General features: G+C 38.3%; 1 protein-coding gene across 1 annotated transcript in view; it reads right to left on the minus strand.

The window, feature by feature from the left end:
• Nucleotides 1-12,530: 12,530 nt before the first annotated feature.
• FASN1 (Fatty acid synthase 1) overlaps nt 12,531-24,992 on the minus strand; it is a 666,286-nt gene continuing 653,824 nt past the window's right edge. Inside the window, exons 28-29 of the mRNA XM_090415364.1 lie at nt 21,674-21,925; nt 12,531-13,187 (exon numbers count right to left, since the gene is read on the minus strand). Coding sequence (XP_090271490.1) covers nt 13,074-13,187; nt 21,674-21,925 — 366 coding nt within the window. The 3' untranslated portion in view covers nt 12,531-13,073. The remainder of the gene's footprint in view (nt 13,188-21,673; nt 21,926-24,992) is intronic.

Consider the following 24,992-nt stretch of genomic DNA (forward strand, 5'->3'; position numbering starts at 1 on the left):
AAAGTGTAAAGTTATACAGTTTGGGGTGAAAAGATTACCAGCTGTATGTCACATCAATGGAACTATACTCCAGGAAATTGACGAAGCCAGACAGTTGCGGCATGTTAGTAGATAGGGAGATGAAACTTAGGGGGCACATAGCAGAAGTGGCTAAAGTAGGTCAACAGATTACTTGGTTACTGAAGAATAGTTTGATGATCAGAGACAAGCAGGTTATTGTTCCTCTTTATCGAGGCTTGATAAGACCCTCCCCCCCTCCATCTTGACTACTTCATGCAGACCCAGGTGCCAGGGTTTCTTGGCAATGAAGAGGAGGTGGAGAGGATCCAGATGATAGCAGGTCTATGGAATGAACCTTATGAGAACATGATGAAGGTTTGTGGATTACAGAAACTGGTTGATATGTAGACAAAGGATGATATGATTGAGGCATAAAAATTACTGAGAGGTTTTACAAGATTAATTCAGAGGAAATTTTTCAGAACAGCTCTGGTGGTGGTGAGAGAACAAGATGCCATCCATGTAAACTTAGTAGGAGTGTAGTTAGCAAGAGTGTTAGAACTAAGTTTTTTTTATTGGAGAGTAGTGAATGAGTGGAAAGGTTGACAACCTGTTGTGGAAGCAATGAGTTCACAGCAAAGTATGATGGAAATACTGCTGAAATATGGATAGTTCTTGTCATGATGTTTAGGGATTTCCTCAAATGAGTCTAATGACGCCTTAGAGTTGCTCATAATAATAATAAGAATGATGAAAGCGATACGAATGTAGCAGAAGTTCAAAAACCGAGTGCAGCAAACCTCCTTAGTGCAATTTGAAGAACAATGGTTCATTGCACCCTTCGATTGTAAAAAGCTCAAAGTTCGATTCCTGTCATGACGGGAGGAATCCTTACAAGGGCTTTTACAGTTGAAAGTGAGTTAGCCGATTTCATACGGAGGTAGCAGGGTTTTTTCTCACGGAAACTTGGGTTTATCATCCCGAATACAGAAAAATCGGACCTTAAGAACACAAACAATTTACAGACAAAAATACTATTGGTGGTGGGCAGTAGATGGCATTGACGTAGATGATAATAGTAGAGTTCAGTGTAGTTTGTGGATAGTGTGGTGGAGATAGAGAGTTGCAAAGTAGGTTTCCACCTTCAATGAGTCCTCAGACTCCTTGGAGTTGTCACAAAATAATAATAAAATAATAAACGGCTTGGTGGTTGACGGCAAACAAACACGCATGGCTGCCAATAAAATTGAGAGAGAATGAGAGCGAAAAAATTATGCAAGATTTGAGAGCTGAGTTCGTTAAGATGAGGCAAGAGATGAAATGAAAGCAGAGTGAAATGAGGAGAATTCAAGATATCTATAGAAGGATAAAGAAGATGAAAACCAATGGTGTAATCATGAAAGAAGTAACTAAAGAACCATGAGTGGTGTTATATGGGGATTCAATTACTAGAGGTGTGGTAAACTAGATGATGCACAAGGTTTATTTACCTGGAGGTAAAATGAATACAGTGATCGAGGCACTGAATATGAGGAGTACGCAAGGAAAAGGTAGTGGTGTAATAGAGATAAATTCCTTGATTGGGTACCAGGAAAATGTAAGATTGGATATCAAGAGGTTGTTGAGAAGGACAAAAGATAATAGTGCAAAGCAAAGGTAGTTAGCATTTTGCACAGTTATGATAGTAATGAAATTATCTCTGAATATCTCTTTGCAATCCACTGACAATGTCTTTGATATAAAGGTTAAACAATATAGGTCCCAGTAATGAGCCCTGTGGGACCACACATAACCCTCTGCCTCCTTGAAACTGCCCCACTATACGCAATCCTCTGATACCTATCGGATAGCCAATCCTGAATCCAGTTGACCACATCAAAACCTGAGTGCTGCAACTTAAATATTAGCTTATCATATGGCACCCTGTTAAATGTTTTCGTGAAATCCAAGAAAATGGCAGTATATGCCTTTCCCTCATCTACTGCGTTTGTAATTTTATTATAAAAGCTAGCATATTATTATTATTATCCAGGCCTCCATGGAGTCAAAAGACTCATCGTGGGAGGTTGTTTTTAGGGAACAAACTTACCATAACAGTCCTTGAACCCACTGAGCCATCCTGCTCCAACCACTCTCTCAGGCAATGCTTTCGATGGTTCAACCACCCACAATGCAAAGAAACCACTCCTCACCCTCTTGGGCCCAGCCTCCTTTCGTAACTTCCAGGGATGGCCCCTTGTCATTGCTCCTTCTTGCCGTTCCACCAAGTGAAAAACTCTCCAATGTCTATCCTGTAATTGCCTCACAACAGTTTAAAATTTTTGATCAAATTACCTCTCCTTCTTCTATCCACCAAACTCTGCAATCTACATTCCCTCAGCCAATCCTCATAACTCATATTGTAGAGTCCTGAAACCATCTTTGTTATCTGCCTCTGCACCCTTTCCACAGTCAATTTATCCCCTTCAAATCCTGGGAACCAAATCTGAGAACAATATTCTAAGTGTGGTCTGATAAGGGCCTTATACCACAGAATGATAACTCTTTTATCTCTGCAGGCCAGCGTCCTTCTCAGTATTGCAGCAATCCTCTGAGTTACCCTCACCACCTTTGCAATATTCTCCCTGAATTTCAGTTTTCTATCAATCATCACCCCCAGATCTCACGTCTCCCCCTACCTACTCCAGTACAGCTCCTCCAATCGAGTATGCATCCTCTGATCGATGGATCCCAAAACTCAAGCCTTTACATTTTGCTGCATTGAACCGACATCCCCATTCATTAGCCCATCTGTCTAGTTTATTCAAATTCTCTTGCAAGGCTAAGTTACTAAAATTACTATATTACTAAAACAAGAGCGCCCCTTCACAAATCAATGTTGACTCTCACAGATAACATTACCCTCATCTGCTCATTGCTGTATACAGTCCCTAACTAATTTCTCCAAATCTTAACAACTACTGATGACACACAAATTGGCCACTTCCACAAATTAGACACTTCCAGTCAGCTATCGCCCTTATGCAATGGCACTATCTTACCTTTCTTCCATTCCCTAGGCACCTTTCCCATAGCCAGACTTTCACTGAAAAGCCAATTCAAAGGAGCCGTCAGTTCTTTAGCACATTCTCTCAAAACTCGTGGTGAAATACAATCCAGTCCCACAGCTTTACTGACATCCAGAGTACTCAGTATTTGGAACATGCTCTCCTCCTGCACCGCTAAACCTCGAACCTGTCCTATCCCTCTAGTATTAAAATTTACTCTTCCAGGATGAAATACACCAATAAAGTGTTCAATGAACAATTCGACTATATCCTCTGCATCAGTCACGCTATTCCCATTTTTATCCCACAATGTTATTCTTCAACAATCATTTCCCCAACTGGCCACATAGCTAAAAAATTCACTAGGATTGTCTCTGGATATTAGGGCCAATCTCTTCTCGTATTCCAGTTTTGCCTTCCTTACCATATTAGTCACTCACCTGACCTGTGTCTTATATTCTTTATGCATCTGATCTTCATCTGTCTCCTTATATCGTTTCCATAGCCTCTTTTTCACATGCAGTTCCTGTTAAAAATTGTTTGTCATCCTTTACACCAAATTGTGTCCTCTTCTTCACTAGTGGAATACAGCTCACTATTGCTGCTATCAAATATTGCTTCACAATTTTCCAAGCACTAATGATATCCTGGACTTCCAATTCCTCCCTTCATGAAACTTCCCCAAGTTGATGTCTAAGACTATTATAATCACCTGCCTTATAATTCCACATATGTTCCTGTCTCTTTAATACTCCTGCATGTCTATTCAACTTCCAAGCCAAAACCACATGGTCACTTTCCTCAAACTGGTGGGAGAGATGTCATCTCAGTTATTATCAATTCTTCTGATGCTATGACCAAATCCAAAACTCTTGAACCTCTTGTTCCCACTATTAAATGTTGCCTAAGACATTTGTCCCTCAAGAATTCTAGAAATTCAATCCCTTATTGAATTTCTAGAATTCTCCCCCAATTTATACTGCTGTAGATAAAATCTACAGGGAGGCTGCATGTTTCACAAAAAACCACAGGAATGGAACCTGGAATGTTAGAAGTATGAACCATGGTAAGCTGTAAATAATAAAGATGGAAATGGAGCGCAAAAAGTTGGATATATTAAGAATAAGTGAACTTAGATGGACAGGAACGGGCCATTTTCAGTCAGGGGACTATATGGTGTATTACTCAGGCCATGAAACAAGTTGAAAAAATGGAGTATCTTTCCTACAGAGGAAAAAGGTGACTAGGTATGTATTGGGTTATAATCCAGTGAGTGACAGAATCATTTCTCTCAGAGTGAGTGGACATCCAATGAATATGACCATCATTCAGGTTCATGCACCTACTACAGAGGCATCAGAAGAAGATTGAAAAATTTTATGGAAAGTTACAAGAAGTGATAGATGCAGTACCAAAGTGAGATTTATGGCTACTTATTAGAGATTGGAATGCAAAAATGGGAGAGACTGAGGAACAAGGAATAATAGGTCGTTTTGGTTTAGGTATTCATAACACTTCAGGGGAGAGACTAGTTGAGTTTTGTGTAGAGAATTCTTTGTTTGTTGCTAACTAACAAAGAACTACTAACCTGCTTTAAACAGCACAAAAGAAGATTGCAAACATGGGTATAACCTGATGGACAACAAAAATCAAATTGACTATATACTTGGACAAAGAAGATGGAGAAGTGCAATTCAGTCTGTCAAGACTTTTCCAGGTGCAGACTTTGGAACAGACCATGAGTTATTAGTGGCTGCGATACATGTGAAACTACGGAAACTGAAACCATCACAAATGTCTATCAGATATGATCTTGGAACCATACCAACTGAATACAATATTAGCATACAGAACAGATTCAACACACTCAATTTGTGTGAAAGAGAACCAGATGATCTATGGGAAGAGATTAAGGATATAAATAAAACAGAAGCAAAGAAGAATATCCCAACAGTTTATAAGAAGAAAAAGTCCAAATGGCTGTCAGAAGATCCCATCAAAACTGCTCAGGAAAGGAGGAAAATGAAGGCCACAGGAAATTTGCTTGAAGTACGGCATTTGAATGCAAAGTTTCAACGACAAGCCAGAAGAGACAAGGAAAAATACTTAACCAGGAATGCCACCACATAGAAGACCAAAAAAAGAAAGGAAAAACAAGAGATCTTTTCAAAAATATCAGAGAACTAACAGGAAAGTTTAGTGCCAAGATGACAATATTGAAAAGTAAACACAAAGAATATCTTACATAAGCTGCAGACATCAAAGAAAGATGAAAAGAGTATACAGACCTTTACAGAAAGGATTCCAAAATTATTGAGAAATTTGAAGAGCAGAATTATACACAGGAACCAGTACCAGTGGAGAGTGAAGTGAGGTGGGCACTGCAACTGATATCCAGTAAGAAAGCATCAGGAGGAGATGGAATACCCATTGAGTGCTCAAAGCCCTGGGAGAAAAGGCAGTTAAAATTTTAACAGCTCTATGACAGCAAATTTGGACCACAACTACATGGCTTAGAGAATGGAAAAAATCAGTTTATATACCTTTATTGAAGAAAGGCAATGCAAGAGAGAGAGAGAGAGAGAGAGAGAGAGTGTGCAAAAATTACAGAACTATAGCATTGATTTATCATGCAAGTAAAATCTTACTTAAGATCATTCAGAAAAGACTGGAACCATTCATGAAGAGAGAAATGCCAGATGAACAGGCAGGATTTCGAAAAGGCAGAGGAACAAGAGATCAAATTGCCAACGTGAGATGGATAATAGAAAGAGCACAGGATTATCACAAAAATGTCTACCTTTGTTTCCTTGATTATAGGAAGGCTTTTAACTCTGTAGATCATGTGAAACTGTGGAATATGTTAAGAACAATGGGAGTCCCAGAGCATTTCATTATCGTTCTGAGGAATCTTTATTATGAATAGGAAGCTACTGTCTGAACAGATATTGGAGAAACTGTGTATTTCACAATAGGTAAAGGAGTGCGAAAAGGATTTATTTTATCTCCGTACCTGTTTAACTTACACAGCGAATACATTTTAAGAATGGCAGGGCTGGAGGAGTCTTCAGTTGGAATTAAAATTGGTGGAAAAAATATTAATAACTTGAGATATGCAGATGATACCACCTTGCTAGCAGAATGCAAAGAAGATTTGAAGGAACTTATTATTAAAGTTAAAGAAGAAAGTGCTAAATATCGTCTTAAACTTAACGCCAAAAAGACAAAAGTTATGGCAACATGTGAACTTAATGATTTTGAAGTAGATGGGGAGAAAATGGAAGCAGTTAACAATTTTGTATTCCTAGGATCACAAATTGATAAAGATGGTTATTATACTGAAGAAGTTAGAAGAAGATTATTACTTGGAAAAAAAGCAATGACAAATTTAAGCAAGATCTTTAAAGATAAAGATTTTATCCTCACAACAAAAATCATAATCATGAAAGCAATGGTATTTGGTGCTGTATGGATGTGAAAGTTGGATCCTGAGAAAAAGTGAAAGAAGAAAGATAGATGCATTTGAATTATGGGTTTGGAGATGCTTACTAAGAATACCATGGGCTGCAAAGCAAACCAATAAATCAGTGATAGACAGAATAAAGCCAGATTGCTCCCTTGAAGCTATGATCATCAAGCAAAAATTGTCTCACTTCGGACATATTATGCGAGCAAATGACAGTCTGGAGAAGATCATGATGCTTGCTAAAATTGATGGAAGCAGGAGAAGGGGAAGACCAAGAATTAGATGGAGTCAAAGAAGCAACTGGAGTGTGCTTGGAGGTTCTGAAAGACATGGTCAAGGACAGATCGGAATGGAGAATGTATGTTCGTGGAGTTGCCAGGAGTTGGAAACGACTCGATGCAATATAACAACAACACACAGATAAAATCTCCCATAACAATCATTCTTCTTGCACTTGCCAAGCTAAACTGTCTAAACATCTCCTAGTCCTCACCCTCTGTGCTCCTTGGTTTGTAGCAACACCCCACTAAGTATCCTGTCTTGCCCATCTCTACCTCACACCATATGCTTTCAAAATCATCAGTGTCACTGCCTTCCAAAGCCTCCACTCTTAGAGGACATAAGTTGTCACTTATCATAAGCAGTACTCACCACGCTTTCCCTTCCTATCCTACCGAAAAATGTTGTACCATGCTACTTCTATTCCTGTTATTATATAATCTTCTGTCAAGCACATCTCAGTGACCCAATAATCTTTTGCCAGGCTGATGCTATCAGTGCCACCAATTCCTCTCCTTCATTCTGGATGATCCTGGCATTAGTATAAAACATAAAAATGCCACTGTTTCTATACCCAGCATCATCCTCCCCTCTAGACTCTACTGGGCTTAGCGTTACCTGATGTCGTCCCCCTTCTCCCAAGTACCCATTCCAAGAGGCCACCACTGTTACCATACACCTTGGGCATTCTAGTTTCCCTGCACTGACACCAACTCATTCAAAAGAACTATCTCTTCAGATGCCTACATCCTTCCTCATTAAAATGCAAGCAGTTGCTTGCCCTCAAACGCCTGCCAAACATATTACAATCCTCTCTTCTGACACATTCTAGTTATAATGTTATTACTGGTCTTCTGCTTAGCTCGTTACTATCATTCCTAGGCAATGCACACACTATCTTTCCTCTCTGCATCTTGTTTCGTACAACCTCAAGCAAGAATCTCATATCTCTCGCTACCCAATTTATATTACCTCTCAAGTCATTTGTTCCTACCATCACAATCATCTCATCTATCCTTTCACCCCTTCTTGTCATAGCCACATTTTCTATTGTTCCTGCAGGCAAACATTCCTCACGCATCCTATCTTGCACACCACAGATCATTGACTCCCCCATACATCACACCTGTTACCACCCTGTTTCTCAATTGCTCCCATGCATTCCTCACTCTCTCTCCTCTAACATTTTCTCTCTGTGTTCCCCTACTTACCTGCCTTCCTGACATCACTCTATCCCAGGTTCCAGTGCTCCCTTGCATTCTTCTCATTCCCCTCTCGCCTACTGTTTCCATTTTCTTCTCTTCTATCATTCCCATAACTCTCTCACTCCCTCTCTTCCACTTATCCTATTCTCTGCTCTACTATCATTCACATAGCTCTCTCTCTCTCTCATCCCCTCTCTCCTACTGTTTCCATTCTCTCATCTTATATCATTGCCATAACTCTCTCTCATTCCCTCTCTTCAACCGTTCCTATTCTCTCCTCTTCTACCATTCCTATTCCATCTCTTCCATTTATCCTATTCTCTCCTCTTCTATCATTCCATCATTCCAAAACCTCTCTCATTCCTTCTATTCTACTGCTTTTATACTCTCCTCTTCTATCATTCCCAAAACTTTCTCTCATTCCCTCCCCTACTGTTTCTATACTCTCCTCTTCTATCATTCCCAAAACTTTCTCTCATTCCCTCCCCTACTGTTTCTATACTCTCCTCTTCTATCATTCCCAAAACTTTCTCTCCCTCCTACTCTGATTCACCTTGCATTCATCTCTTCCATTCTCCTAATCTCATCTTTGATACTTCTCATCTCGTTCACAAGACCTCCTCTTTCAGCTCATCTATCCCTCTGTGCAAGTTAGTCATTCTTACTTGCCATTCATTTACCCAATCAAAACCATCTCCAAAAACTTCAAAGTCATTCAAGCCTTCCACACTCCCGACTCTTATTTTCTCATTCAAATTTCACTCGTCATTCTCTCCTATCACACTACTCGTCTCCCGACATTCATTTTCCATCCCTGAAGCAAATAGGTTGGTTATCGATATCTAATTCATTGATTTCCTTCCACTGCCTACATTTTGCGGATATACGCTCTCCCCCTTCTCTCACCCACCCTATCCAACTCCCGGGAAGCATACATGCCACAAACACTGCATGCCGCAAAGTCCTTTATTATGTTGCATATAATAGAGTTCTTAAATGGCAGAGGACTATATATATATATATATATATATATATATAAAATGCTATATTCAACTGTACTAGATAGTGAAAACTTATCTTTTCTTCCACAGCAAATGCTTCCGACTGTGACCTCGCCTTCTCAGTAACCGAAAAATAACACAGTATATAACAATGAAAAATTGTACTACATTTGTTACTGAGAAACAAATGTAGTACAATTCACAAAAGAATTCACATTATACACCATTTAAAAAAACACTTTTTTTACCACTGCTGAAATCAGTGGTAAAAAAAAGCATTTCTTATTTCTTCAATATTTCTTACCTTAAGACTGAGAAATTCATTGTCTTTATTTCATGACTGTCTCTTAATTTCAATGAACATAACTATAAAATCACCCATAGTGAGCAACCCTTTACTTGTTCACTAAGCCAAGTTGCCTATACATTTCTTTGTCTTCACTCATTCACATTCCTTGGCATGTAGTAACATGCAACCCAACCAAATATCTCATTCTATCACCCTCAATCATATTATTGAAAACCACTGCTGTTTTTTCACTCTTCTACCTCGACACTGTGTGGACATAATTTCATCCCTATCATTAGTAGCAGCACTTCTCCCTAAACTAAGCAAGCTTGACCCCCCCCCCCCCATGTATTTTAGGCCTTTCCATTCCTATGTCAACCATTGCTATGCATGAATTAAGAACTGCTTTCAGAGTCTACATTCCTTATGCTGTGTCTCCCTGTCTTACCTGACCCATCCTGTTTCCCTGTCTAACTTACATTTCTGTTCTCACATCCTCATCTCCAGTCAAAACCACATTGGTTTCACCTGATCGACCTACGTGTTCATTTACACAATCTTTGACTTTCATGTATACCTTGCTTGCATCACCATTACTTTCTTCCAGAAGCAGCCTTTCCAAGGAAGTCTCATTCCAAAAACATTCAGATGCAGTCCATTACTGTTATTCAATTCCCTTCATCCCCTCAAACTTATCCCACACATTCGCAAACTGCACTCCTTTATCTTAACACATTTATGCAAACATTGAATTCAAGATCTATGCTGTCTGCTGGATATCATTATTGTCATATCTTAGCAACACATACTACTCTTCTTACAAAACTGATGCCTGTCACTCTCTTCAATAATCTAATATTCATCCTGGCATTTTCCCTATGCCCCCAATCAAATCATTCATTCTACCCACAACTACTAACTCATTCATATACTTACTTCTCATATCCAGTGTCTCAGTAATCCTATTCATCCTCCTGCCTGGAAAACAGATGTTGCACAGCTTCTCATCCACAACACCTTTTAAAACCGCATCTCCATATAGTGCTACTACTCTTGAGTCATTTGCTATTGCTTTTTCTCAACTATCTTTCATTTTACCATTTTGAATTCTTCCATTCATATTCACCATACGTCTAATTTCATTATGTATATGTCTGATCTCATTTCTTATCTTAATTATTTCATTCTTCAATTCTTTCATTTTAGCAATTGTTCCCATTATTGCTCCTTCAGTCAAGCTTTTGTCCATTCTTGCAGTTGCCCCACCTCTTGCATTATCAATTAGGCTCACTTCTCTTTCCACATTTATCCTCACTTTTCCTTTTTCAATCATTTACATATTCACTATCACATTTATTATTATTATTATTTAACAACTCTAGAGAGTCCAAAGACTCATCGAGGGAGGGCACCTGCTCTACAGCTCTGTCTCCACCACTCAATCCACCAATTGACCGCAACTACACCAATGCCACCTACTGCTGACCACCACCATTTCCACAGACAATCAAAAACATCTATGCCCACAGCGGTATTTGAACCCGCAGACTTTTGGCTATAGAGCGGATATGCTAACCACTTGGCCAGTCTGCACTTATGTTCTCACACTCACTCTTCACTCTCACTCTGCTGGTTATCATTCTCAGTCTTACACCTATCAGTGCATTTCATTTGGTATTCTTCCCTTTCTATTCATGACTTTCATTGAAATCACCACTGTCCATTAATACATCCTATTTTCTGACACCCTTACTCTCTCTCTCACTTCTCTTTTCTAATCTCTTAACAAACACATCTGCCACATTCATCAACACATACATATTACACTCCCAACAATGAACAATCTTAGTAAAATCCACATCACTCATTCGAGCTGTGAATCTGGTTGTGTAGCTGTGTTCTTAATGCTATTTATGTCTTTGTTAACAGTTATCAGAAAATTCACTACAAAAACTACTAACTATCTCAATAATTAATATGCATTCAGTCACAATATAACTATTATTATTTTTTTATTCTTCTTCTTCTTATTATTATTCAGGCTTCCATTGAGTCAAAAGACTCTACGTGGGAGGTCCTTTCTAGAAACACCAGTCTATCAAGACTCATCGAGGGAGGTCCCTCCTAGGAAATAGAAAGTCTACCATACCAATCCTCAAACACTGACTGTTCTTGTCCTCACCGCTCCATCAGGCAATGCATTCCATGGTTCAACCACCCTCCATGCAAAGAAAGCACTCCTCACTCTCTTTCTCACAGTTTCCTTTCATAACTTCCAGGGAGGGGGCCCCTTGTCATGACTCCTTCCCGCTGTTCAACCAAGTGAAAGAACTACCCAGTGTCCACCCTGTAACCACCTCTCAACAGTTTAAAAGTCACAATCATATCATCTCTCCTTCTTCCTCTATCCACCAAACTCTGCGGTCTACACTCGCTCAGCTGATCCTCATAACTAACATTGTACAGTCCTGACACCATCTTTATTATCTGCCTTTGTACCCTTTCCACAGTTAATTTATCCCCTTCAAATCCTGGGGACCAGATCTGAGAACAATAGTCTAAGTGTGGTCTCATCAGAGTCTTATACAACGGAATAATAACCATTTTATCTCTGCAAGTCAGTGTCCTTCTCATTATTGCAGCAATCCTCTGTGTTGCCTTCACTACCTTTGCAATATGTCCCCTAAATTTCAGGTTTCTATCAATCATCAACCCCAGATCTCTAGTCTCCCTACTTCCTCCAGTTTAACTGCTGCCATAGAGTATGCAGCATCCCATCAATGTGTCCCAAACCTCAAGACCTTACATTTTGCTGCATTAAACTGATACCCCCCCATTCATTTGCCGATCCATCTAGCTTATTCACATCCTCTTGCAACTAATTAAATAAATTTTTGGTGAAATGCATAGAATTGTTCAAAAATATTCCATAAAATAAAACCTTATGTTCTTTTCACTCCAGTGATTATACTGACTACTGTTGTTCTGGGAGTGTTAAGGAAGGTTCAGTATGAAAAATACATTGACAGTTGAATGAACCTCCCTCAATGAGTCTGCAGACTTCATGGATGGTGTGATGATAACGATAGTAATAATCTGTGAATGTCAACACAAATTCTTTTGTTAACACCCAAATCATTTACAACTTTACATATATACACAAATGTATTGTTTACCATTTTTTTTTAATAATAATAATCTAATTTTGAAGCCATTTAGTGAAGACAAGAAGACAGTAATCACTTAAGAGGAAACGGTGTTTAATAAAGACTATCACAATATACAATGACTATTGGTTTAAGAGTTTACAATTAGACACTTTCTTTGCAATTGTCACTGAAAGGAGAAAGAAACTGTACATGGAAAGGCGACACTAAAATAATTGCTCTCATTTCTACAATAGGATGTTTTGCCTTTTGGTTTTCTTTCTTTTATTTTTTTTAAAATATTTTTTACAAAACTGACTTAAAGTACATCTTCTATTCTTTACAGTAAAATTTCCAAATTACAGATTATCTCACATGATATACAATGAGCTCCTAGTGGAATAATATTAATTTATTACATATCCATGAACAACATATCTGAAAAATGAATACTACAAGAGACAATCCACAATTTACATTTGCACAATAAAAACAACTGACACTTCAGTTCAGATTAGGAACATTAAGGCATCTTACAATGACATTCATGTGAAAGAACCGTATTTAAGAATGACTGTTCATTAAATATAAACATTTGAAAGTTTGAAGGGTAGAATTCTTGAAATGATTAAGTTCACTTTTAAAGATTAAGCTCCTTTTTTAAGATCTTAGCTACTTGCTCAGCTGCACTACCCTGAAGGAAGGAATGATGGTCTCCACTAACAGTATGTGTTTTAATATTTCCCTTGCAAACCTAAAACAATAATAATAATAATAATGAAATCATATAAACAAAAACATAAATAAATAAATATTAAATTTTCAATCTATCATACAGGTAATAATCCTAATTAAATTAGTAATATATAATTAGAGGTGCAGAAGTGGATGGTATTTCACCATGAGTTTTGAGAGAATGTGCTAAGGAACTGACAGTGCCCTTGACCTGACTTTTCATTGAAAGTCTGGCTGCGGGAAAGTTGCCCATGAAATGGAAGGAAAGTAAGATAGTGCCATTGCATAAGGGTGGTAGAAGACTGAAAGTATCTAATTATAGGCCAGTTTATGGATCATCAATAGTTAGTAAGATCTTGTCGAAAGTACTGATGGATCATATACAGCATTGGGCAGATGAGGGTAATGTTATCATTGAGAGTCAGCATGGATTTGTGAAGGGGGTGCTCTAGTTTAAGCAATATGCTAGCCTTTTATGATAAAGTTACAAGAGCATTAGATGAGGGAAAGGCATATACTGCCATTTTCCTAGACTTAGCAAAGACATTTCACAGGGTGCCACATGATAAGCTGATATTGAAGTTGCAGCACATGGGTCTGGATGTCAAATTGGTCAACTGGATTCAGGATTGCCTGTCTGATAGGTATCAGAGATTTCTGTATGGTGGAGCAATATCAAAGAGGCAGAAGGTTACAAGTGGGGTTCCACAGGGCTCAGTACTGGGACCTATATTGTTTAACAAATATATCAATGACATTGTCCATGGATTGCAAGAGGTTATTCGGTAGTTTCCAGATGATGTGAAGCTAGGAAGGGTTATTAGTAATGGTGCAGATGTCATAGCCCTGCAAGAGGATTTGCATAAGCTAGATAAATGGACAAATGAATGAGGATATCAGTTTAATGCAGCAAAATGTAAGGTCTTGAGGTTTGGGACACATTGATAGGAAGCTGTATACTATATGTGAGGAGTTAAACTGGAGGAAGTAGAAGAGACGAGATATCTGGGTTTGATGATTGATAGAAAGCTGAAATTTAGGGGACATATTGCAAAGGTAGTGAAGGTAATGCAGAGGATTGATGCAATAATGAGAAGGACACGGACCTACAGAGATAAAATGGTTATCATTCTGTTGTGTAAGACTGTGATCAGACTACACTTAAGACAATTGTTCTCAGATCTGGTCCCCAGGATTTGAAGGGGATAAATTAACTGTGTAAAGGGTACAAAGGCGGATAACAAAGATGGTGTCAGGACTGTACAATGTTAGTTATGAGGATCGGCTGAGCGAGTGTAGACCACAGAGTTTGGTGGATAGAAGAAGGAGGAGAGATGATATGATTGTGACTTTTAAACTGTGGAAAGGTGGTTACGGGGTTGACACTGCGGAGTTCTTTCACTTGCAAGACAAGGCAGGTGACTTGGTTGATGACGGTAGTTAAAGAGAGGTATGAACAGCAGTTAGTTACTGAAGCCAAAAAATAATCCTAAGGAGTTCTTTTGAAATGTAGCCAGCAAAAGAAAGAATGGTTATGGAAGGATGACATTGATTGGAGAAAATGGTATAAAAACAGCTGTTGCACAAGGAGTGATGGAGATACTTAATGAGCAGTTCATAAAGTTCTTTTAATCTTGTGAATGTGACTTCATGGAGAGATTGAGAGCACTTGATGATGGGGAAGAGAGACTAACTGTAAGTTAGCTAGAGGTGAATGGGGAGTTGAGCAAACAAGATGTGCATAAGGCTGTGGGACTTGATAATATATCACCACGTATTCTGGAGGAATGTGCCAGGGAGTTGACACCTGCCTTGACACATTCTTTTAATATGAGTCTTGCACTCGATCAAGTTCCTAATCAGTGGAAGAAATGCAAGATTGTGCCACATTATAAAGGATGTGACAGAACTCAAGCATCAAGCTATAGGCCTATCTGTGTGTGTGTGTCAGGTATTGTGGTAAAGTTGTTGGAGAAGCTTGTGAGATCTAGGATCCAGAATTGGGTTGACAACAATGGTATTATCTTTGATGGACAGCATGGATTTGCTAAAGGGAGGTCATATTTTAGTAATCTACTTGCTTATTAGAAAAAGGTGACGGCTTCCATGGACAGAGAAGGATACACAATAATATACTTAGATTTTGCAAAGGATTTTGATAGATTACCACATGATAAGTTGATAGTCAAACTGGAGTGGATGGAGTTGGATATTAGATCGGTGGATTGGATTGGAGTTTGGCTATCTGATAGGTATCAACAAGTTGCATATGGGCGGGAGTGATATCCAGGAAAAGGAAAGTTACTAGTGGTGTGCTTCAGGAGTCTGTTTTAGGGCCATTGCTGTTTATCTTGTATATAATGATATTGCTGAAGATTTGGATGGAGATATTCAGTTGTTTGCAGATGATGCAAAATTGTGGACGAATCATGAAGAGTAGTGAAGATGTTGTGGACTTACAAGTAGACTTGAATAAATTGAGTCATTGGGCACAGAAATGTGAATTCAATGTTGCAAAATGTAATGTTTTAAAATTTGGAAAACAAAGATAGGATGCCGAATTTATGCTTGGTGAGGATATATTGTTGGAGGTGGTGTAAATAAGAGAACTGGGGGTTGAAAGTGAATAAGTTGATCTCAAATTTAGGGGACGCATAGCCAAAATTGTGAAGACAACACAAAGGCTTCTGGGAATGATGCAGAGGACACTGACATGTAGAAGTAGGGAGATTCTTGTTCCTTTATATAAGGCTTTGATTAGGCCATACATGGACTATTGTGCCCAGATTTGGTCACCTGGTTTTCAGAAGGATGAAGAGATGTTGGAGAGGGTCCAGAGGAGACTGACTAGGGTAGTTTCTAATCTTTGGAATGTCGAGTATGAGGAAAGATTGAGAAGATGCAACTTGCAGTCTGGTGGACAGGAGGAGGAGGAGGGGAGGTATGATAGAGTCATACAAGTTATTAAGGGGTTGTTTTAGGATCAATGCTTGAGAGGTTCTACAGAAAATAGCGGGAGATCAGGTGAGAACCAGAGGTAATCCCTGGAAGCCGTATAAGGAGGGTGTGAGTAGGGTTGTGGTAAGCAGGTTTTTTTCATGCAGATTTGTGAATGATTGGAATGCCTTGCCTGAGAGTGTGGTGTCTGCAGAGAATTTGAGTGTGTTTAAAGCACGGTGTGATGAGTTGTGTGTTTGATAAAAGGACCTTCTAGATGAGTCTTTGACTCCATGTGATCTTGGGTAATAATAATAATAATAATAATATATGATGTTTTTCATTCTTTGATTATTTGTATGAGATCTTTGGCTTTTCCAATAGATTTTAAGACATCTTCATTGGTTATTTTTTCTTTCCATGATATCTTCAGCATTTGTTTATATAGCCACATCTGAAATGCTTCAATTTTCTTGATGGTTGCTGCCTTCAATGTCCATGTATGAACTCCACAGAGTAAAATGGATCAGACACAACATTTCAACATTCAGCATCTGACTTCTATGTTTATATCTTTATTGCAGAATAATGTTCTCATTTTCCTGAAAAACTACCATACAACTTCAATCCTTGTCTTTATATGTATTTCAGGATCCTACCTTTCATTAATCCAGCAACCAAGATATTAATACCTTTACACTCGATCGATAGTTTTTCCATTGAGTGTCAGTTTCATTGATGAGGTTGGATGTTTGCTGATGACCATGTGTTTCATCTTGCTAATGTTTATATTTGTTCTCATTCTTTGGCTTTCTATGTATACTCTGTCAATGAATTTTTTGAGATCTACGATGTTATTATCTGTAATTTGTGTGGTGTCATCTGCATATTGTAGGTTGTTAACAATCTTTCCATTTAATGTGATTCCCTCTGGGCATTCTTATAATTGCTTCTTAAAGATTATTCTGTGTATATGTTGAACAAGAGTGGTGAGAGCACATATCCTTGTCTCACTCCTCTTTTGATGTTAATACCACTGGTGTTAATGTTGTCTAATTGATTCCAATACAGATTTATGTCTTTTTCATCTAGCCCTATTTGTTGAAGGACTTCTATTAAGTTAGTGTTTCTGACACTGTCAAAGCTTTTTCAAAATCTATGAAACACATAAAAACAGTTTTCTGTTTTTCTATGCATTTCTGTATCAATATTTGGGCACAGAAAAGGGCCTCTCTAGTACCAAGACCATTCTTAAAGCCAAACTGCACTTCACTCAGAGTTTCTTTACTTTTTTTTTATAGATGCAATTCTGAATTACTTTCAAAAATATTTTTAATGCTTGGCTCATTAGATTAATAAGTTGGAAGTCACCACAAGATTTTGATTGGAGTTTCTTTGGGATAGTAATAAATGTAGATTTGAGCCAATCTAATGAAATTTGCCACTTTCATATATTTTGTTGAACAGTTTTTCAAGAAGTTTGATGTTATCTGGTTCTATTCATTTTAAAAATTCTGTTTGCACGCCATCCACTGGCTTTTCCTGTTTTACCTGATCTTATTCTCTATTTCACATTTCAGAATTGCAGGTCCTTAAATGTTATCTGTTATATTTTTAGCCTTCTGTAGTAGAAGAGTTCTGTTATATATTTTATCCAAATCTGTGCTTTATTCTCTTCTTCTTCTAGAACTATTTTTCCACTTTCATCTCTTAGAGACCCTACTTGCTATTTTCTCAATTTTCCAGAAATTTCATTGATTTTCTTATACAGAATGAAATAATCATGTATATTATTTCTGGGAAAACTTCCATGTTACTCCTCTTAATAAACTCTTAATAGGAGAATGGATGTCAGTTTAATGTGGCAAAATGTAAGGTTATGCATTTTGGGGTGAAAAGATTGGCGGCAGTTTACTGCATTGGTGGAACCGTGCTCCAGGAAATTGATGAGGCACAAGATTTAGGAGTGTTGGTAGATAAGGAATTGAAATTTAGGGGACACATTGCAAAAGTGGCCAAATCAGCTCATCAAATCACTTGGTTGCTGAAGAATACGTTGACAAGCAGAGACAAGCAGGTTATTGTTCCTCTGTATCGAGCCATGATAAGACCCCATCTAGACTACTGTGCTCAGATTTGGTCACCTAGGTTTCTTCTTGATGGGGAGGAGGTGGAGAGGATCCAGAGGCGAGTGACCAAGATGATAGCAGGTCTGTGGAATGAACCGTATGAAAACAGGTTGAGGATTTGTGGGTTGCAAAAATTGGTTGATAGGCAGAGGAGGGGAGATATGATTGAGACATTCAAATTACTGAAGGGTTTCTATAAAATTAATTCAGAAGATATTTTTGAGAACAGGGCTGGTTGTGGGAGGACTAGGGGACATCCATGGAAACTGGGCAAAAGTGTGGTTAGTAAAGGTGTTAGAGCTGGGTTCTTTACTTTTAGAGTAGTGAATGAGTGGAATGCGCTCCCTGAGTCTGTGGTGGATGCTGTGACAGTGAATGAGTTTAAGGCGAGGTATGATAGATACTGTATGAATGTCAAATAGTTGTGATGAATATGATTTGGGCCTCCCTCGATGAGTCTAATGACTCCCTGGAGTTGCCCGTAATAATAGTAATAGTAATAGTAATAATAGTAATAAACTATTATAATTATGGCTATTTTGCCTGCTTCAGTTTAGGAGTGCCCCTGTTTAAATGTCATTGGCTATTTACTCACGGATTCTTAGGGCATTGTAGATGTAAATTTGCCAAAAAGTATATGTAGCATAAGGAAGAGAAATTTACACATACCTTTTTCTGGGTGTTGCGGCTTTTCTTCTTTATGCGAAGTCCAAAAATTACTGAGTGTGTGTGTGTGGAGTAGGCAATTTGGGAGAATTAAATTAGAAAAACCCGGTTTTTTTTTTTTTTTTTTTTAGTAATATATATATAAACATATATATTATATTACTATATTATATAGGGTGAGGGATAGGTGAAAGGGTTGATTTTTTATATAGGGAGGGGGGGAAGGGAAAGGGGGTTGACGAGGTGCGGTCCGTTTCGACTATTCTCGGTCATCATCTGAACACATTGGGAAAGTGGATGCTATGTCAGGTCGGGTAGGTGCTTCTGTTTTTGAAGTGTTTGTGTTATTGCCTATTGGTCAGGGTTGTGACCTCAATTTTATGTTGTGAAGCTTCCAAACCTCGGAGGTTATGTAGCCTGTGTACGTTGATAGAGTTCGCATCACATTTTATGGCTATTGTTTCCGATATTCTTAGCATTGTTTCATTGTCTTGTCTGTCTACTATGATGGCCTTGTCGATCTGCGGGGTATGTTTTTGTTCAAGGGCATGAACAGCTATTTCCGTTTTTCCTGTGCTTTGTATTCGATTTTTCTTTTTGATGTTATGTTTTTTAGTGTTTAAATGTTCTGGAATGGGGATGTTACAATCACAGTAGTGTTCTTGTAGTCTTGCCCATAAAGACCTGATGGTGGAACCTGTGTAGGTGATATCACAGTCTTTTTGGCAGGGAAATTTATAGACTACATTGTGATGTTCAAATATTTCTTTCTGTGTGTGGGATTTGGTGGATTTTAGGAGATTTGCCAGTTTTTGGTTTGTGATAAATACCAATTTGTAGTCAGTATGTTTGAAGATGTATTTATAAGCTTTGTAAGTGTTTTGGATGTATGGTAGTTTGATAATTTTTTATGTTGGGAAATTCGTTTTGGTAATTGGGTTGTTTTGGCAGTTTTTTGCCATCTTGTTTGCGTAGTTAATCAGTTGTGTAGGATAGTTGCGATTTATGAAGATCTGTGTTAGTTTTTTTATTTCTGCATTTAGATTATTCTGATTGGTTGAAAATTTGTAGGCATTTATGAATTGTAATAAGATGACAGATTTTTTAACAGAATATGGATGGTATGAGTGAAAATGGAGGTAGTTTCCGATATGCGAAGGTTTGTGGTATACTTTCATGGCTATTTTGTTATGTGTTCTGGTTAATGTCAAGTTTAAGAAATTGATGGATTTGTTCTGTTCGGTTTCTGTGGTGAATTTTAGTCTGTTGCTGTAACCGTTTAGGGATGTTATTAAGGTGGTGATGTGTGTGGGATTGCCAATGTGGGATTGCACAGAATATTATCCACGTATGTGCCATAAAAGGTGATGCTGGGGGGGGGGGGACGAAATCGAAACCTACGAAATCACGATCCTGAGCAAAGGATTAAACTTTGGTATATCCCCTAAGTACATACAAAACAGAGACATCATTACCGAAATGCAAGCGAAATTAGAATATGACCCTAACAAAGAAACAATATTCCACAAAATTAACAACATCATAAATAAACAGTAAAATAATAATTAAACCAAACATCAACCCCAACTTACAAAAAGCCCTTTTATCCCTAAAGAGGAACCCGAACATTATTATCAATAAAGCTGAAAAAGGCACTGTAGTCATCACAAACCAAACCGATTACCACAACAAAATAACAGCCATCTTAACCGAACAACACACCTACCGAAAAATACAAATTGACCCCACCCCCGACCTCATAAAACAAATCAACATTACCCTACACATCCTAAAAAATGAAAATAAAATAGACAAAACCACACTGAAAAACACAACCCCCCACACCACACACACCCCTTGTATGTTCGGACAAATAAAAACCCACAAAGATGGGTACCCGATGAGACCAATAGTCTCCTACAAAAATACCACCACAGCCCCTTTATCAAAATTCGTAGCGAAACTTCTCAAACCATTAATTACAATGTCTAACTTCATGATAAAAAACACAGATGACCTTTTCGAAAAAATAAAAAATCTAACCCTATCCCAAGATGACATCCTCACTTCATTGGATGCGGCCTCTTTATACAGTAACATCGACGTCCCAAGAACTTTAGACATCGTACACACACTACTCACAGAAGACCACACCCTACACTCTCGTACTAAACTAACGCCCATTGATATTATTAACTTAATAAAACTAATAATCTCGACAAACTTCTTCAAGTTCAACAACAACATGCACATTCAAATCTTCGGACTCCCCATGGGCCAAAACATCAGTGGACAACTAGCAGAATTATAATTAAAATAGAGGGAGATTGGGGTAGAATCAGAGGTTATCCCTGGAAACTGTATAAAGAGGGTGTGAGTAGGGGGAGTGAGAGGTGGGGTTTTTTTGTGCAGAGTTGTAAATGACTGGAATGAATTGCCTGAGTGTGTGGTGTCTGCAAGGCGTTTGAATGTGTTCAAGGCACGGTATGATGAGGTGTGTGTGTGTGTGATAAAAGGACCTCCCAGATGAGTCTTTGACTCCATGAGGTCTTGGGGTAATAATAATGATATATCCAAGTAATCCTTTGAGCTATTCTGAAACAACTTTTGCAACATGTCCTCTGAACTTCAGCTCTCTGTCTAACATCATCACCAAGTGCCTACCCACACCTTATCTAATAAATTTTTACCAATGTCAAACTTATTAGCAATTAATTCACTAAACTGAATTTTAAATGTCTTACATATATGAATAAAGATTTACTTTACTTACTTTGTCGAGGTCATAGTATTTGGACAGACTATATGCAAAATCTATACTTTTAGTAGCTTTTACAAGTAAAACGTCTCTCTGTAACTTCTGATTAACAGAATAGTTATATCCTATGAGAAGTCTCCTATAATATGCATCTATAGCTTTCTCAATATCATTTCTGTCCAAATCTGGTTTATGTTCAAGAAGAATATCTGCTGTTAATCGTAATCTTTCATCATAAGTCTTCTGGAGAAGTAACTTAGCTCTCATCTAATAAAGAAAACATATGATAAATTAATTGATACTAGATGGAATATGAAGTTTAGTTTAGAATTAAATAGTTATTAAATATTTAGTGTTTTGAATATAATAAAAGGCCTGTGTAGCCCTGTTAAAGTGGCGATTACATCCTCCATATTGCTACATCACTTGAAAGACTGTTCTAAGTTCAATACTGGTCACTAATTGAACCAAAAGATCAGCCAATTTGGGAACTGGTCACCAATGTGGATCGTGAGTAAGTTGATCGCTGCCATAGACAAGCTGTCCCCCCACGCTCCCAGAAATTTAGGTTTTTGATCCTGTAAACTAATCTGAAGAACGCACATTATTTCAGATAATAATATACAGTGTTATGGTAAAGGACCATGAGATGGCAGTAGTCGTCTGCCCTACTCTGCTCCTCAGGTGGCAATCACTAATATTCTTGGGTCAGTTATTCTGTGATTGGCTATGGGTGGAGGCCACCAGTCTTCAAAAGTTTGTTATTATTATTATTTTGATGATGATGATTCAGGCCTCCATGGAGTCAAAAGACTCAGCATGTGAGGCCCATTCTAGAAAACACAAAGTCAATCATACCACTCCTTGAATTCATTGACCATTCCTGCTCACCTCACTCTATCAGGCAATGAATTCCATGGTTCAACCACCCTCCACGCAAAGAAACCACTCCTCATCCTCTTGCTCACAGCTTCCTTTCATAACTTTCAGGGATGTCATCACTCCTCCCTGTTCCACCAAGTGCAAAAGTTACCCAGTGTCAAATCTGTAGTCACCTCTCAACAGTTTAAAAGTCTCAATCATATCACCTCTCTTTCTTCCATCTATCTGCAGTCCACATTCCCTCAGCCAATCCTCATAACTAACATTGTACAGTCTTGATACCATCTTTGTTATCTGCCTCTGAACCCTTTTCACAGTTAATTTATCCACTTCAAATCTTGGAGACCAAATTTTAAAAAAATAGTCCAAGTGACCTATGATTAGGGCTTTATACAATGGAATGACAATTAGCAAAAGTTAATGGGTGTCAGTTCAATGTCAAAAAATGTAGTTATGCATTTTAGGATAAATAGATTACAAGCTGAGTATCACATTGATGGCATTGTATACTCCAGGAAATAGATGATGCTAGAGATTTAGGGGAGAGTGGTAGACAAATTGTTTAGTGGACATATTGCTAAGGTTGCTAAGATAACCCATTAGATTACTTGGCTAGTGAAGAAAACATTAACAAGTAGAGATAAGGAAGTTGTAACTCCTCTTTATAAGGCCTTGATATAAGATTGTGCCACTTCATAAAGGAGGTGATAGAACTCGAGCATCAAACTAAAGGCCTATCTGTGTGTCAGGTGTTTAGTTAAGTTGTTGGAGAAGTTTGTGAGAACTAGGATGCAGAATTGGGTTGACAACAAAGGTATTATCTTTGATGGACAGCATGGATTTGCTAAAGGGAGGTCATGTTTTAGTAATCTACTTATTACAAGACTGCTTCCTTGGACAGAGCAGAAGGATACAGAATAATATACTTAGATTTCGCAAAGGCTTTGATAGATTACCACATGATAAGTTGATAGTCAAACTGGAGTGGATGGGATTGGATATTAGATTGGTGGATTGGATTGGAGACTGGCTATCTGATAGGTATCAACAAGTTGTGTATGGAGGGAGTGATATCCAGGAAAAGGAAAGATCCTAGTGGCGTACCTCAGGGGTCTGTTTTAGGGCGATTGCTGTTTAACTCGTATACTGATGATATTGGTGAAGATTTGGATGGAGATATTCAGTTGTTTGCAGATGATGCAAAGTTGAGACGAACGATGAAGAGTAAAGAGGATGTTGTGGCCTTACAAGAAGACTTGAATAAATTGAGTGATTGGGCACGGGAATGGGGATGTTAGTTCAATGTTGCAAAATGTAAGGTTTTAAAATTTTGAAAACAAAAATGGGATGCATAATTTATGCTTGGTGAGGATATATTTTCGTAAGTGGAGGAAATAAGAGATCTGGGGGTGATAGTGGATAAGGATCTGAAATTTAGGGGACACATAGCCAAAATTGTGAAGACAACACAAAGGCTTCTGGGAATGATTATTATTATTACCCAAGATTCCATGGAATCAAAGACTCATCTAGAAGGTCCTCTTATCAAACACACGGCTCATGATGTGGAGGACACTGACGTGTAGAGTAGGGAGATTCTTGTTCCATTTTATAAGGCTTTGATTAGGCCACACATGGACTATTGTGCCCAGATTTGATCACCTGGTTTCAAAAGGATGAAGAGATGCTGGAGAGGGTCCAGAGGTGACTGAACAAGGTAGTTTCTGACCTCTGGAATGTCGAGCATGAGGAAAGATTTAGAAGATGCAACTTGCAGAGTCTGGCAGACAGGAGGAGGAGGGGGAGATAAGATAGAGACCTACAAGTTATTAAGGGGTTGTTATAGGATCAACAGCAAATATTTTTTATAGATATATTTGTGTATATATATATATATACAGGGTGTTCGGGATAAATTTGACAGTTTCGTAAGGAAAAAGAAAATCTTCTTTGTATCTATTAAATTTAATGAATTGACAAAAAAACATTACAGGCAGAGTTAATTACAATACTATCAACAAGATTTACTCAAAATAACCACCATTAGCATCGATCACAGCTTCAATTCTGCTTCGGAACCTCGAACAAGCTGATGCTACAGTCTCCCTGGGAAGGGCCGCAAAAACTGTTTTAATTTTATCCATTAACCGGGCTTTTGTATTACTGGAAGTGCGATTGGTGTCTTTTTCAACTGCGCCCCATACAAAATAATCCATGGGGTTAAGGTCTGGGGAGTTTGGAGGCCAAACATTTGGACTGGTGAAGTCGTAGAAATTTTCAGACAACCATTTTTGACTTTTCCCAGAGGTGTGGCAAGGGGCCGAATCCTGCTGCCATACATACGGCCTACCATTGGCTACCCTTGTTATCCAGGGCTTGACTACAGTTAGCAACTCCACGAACAAAGCCCGAATTCCAATGCCAGGGTTCTTCAACACCTGTTCCTGCAGAT

This window comes from Typopeltis vanoorti, chromosome 3 (genome assembly GCF_054136105.1).
Source record: "Typopeltis vanoorti isolate ZY-2024b chromosome 3, IOZ_Tvanoo_1.0, whole genome shotgun sequence".
Classification (NCBI taxonomy): Eukaryota; Metazoa; Arthropoda; class Arachnida; order Uropygi; family Thelyphonidae; genus Typopeltis; species Typopeltis vanoorti.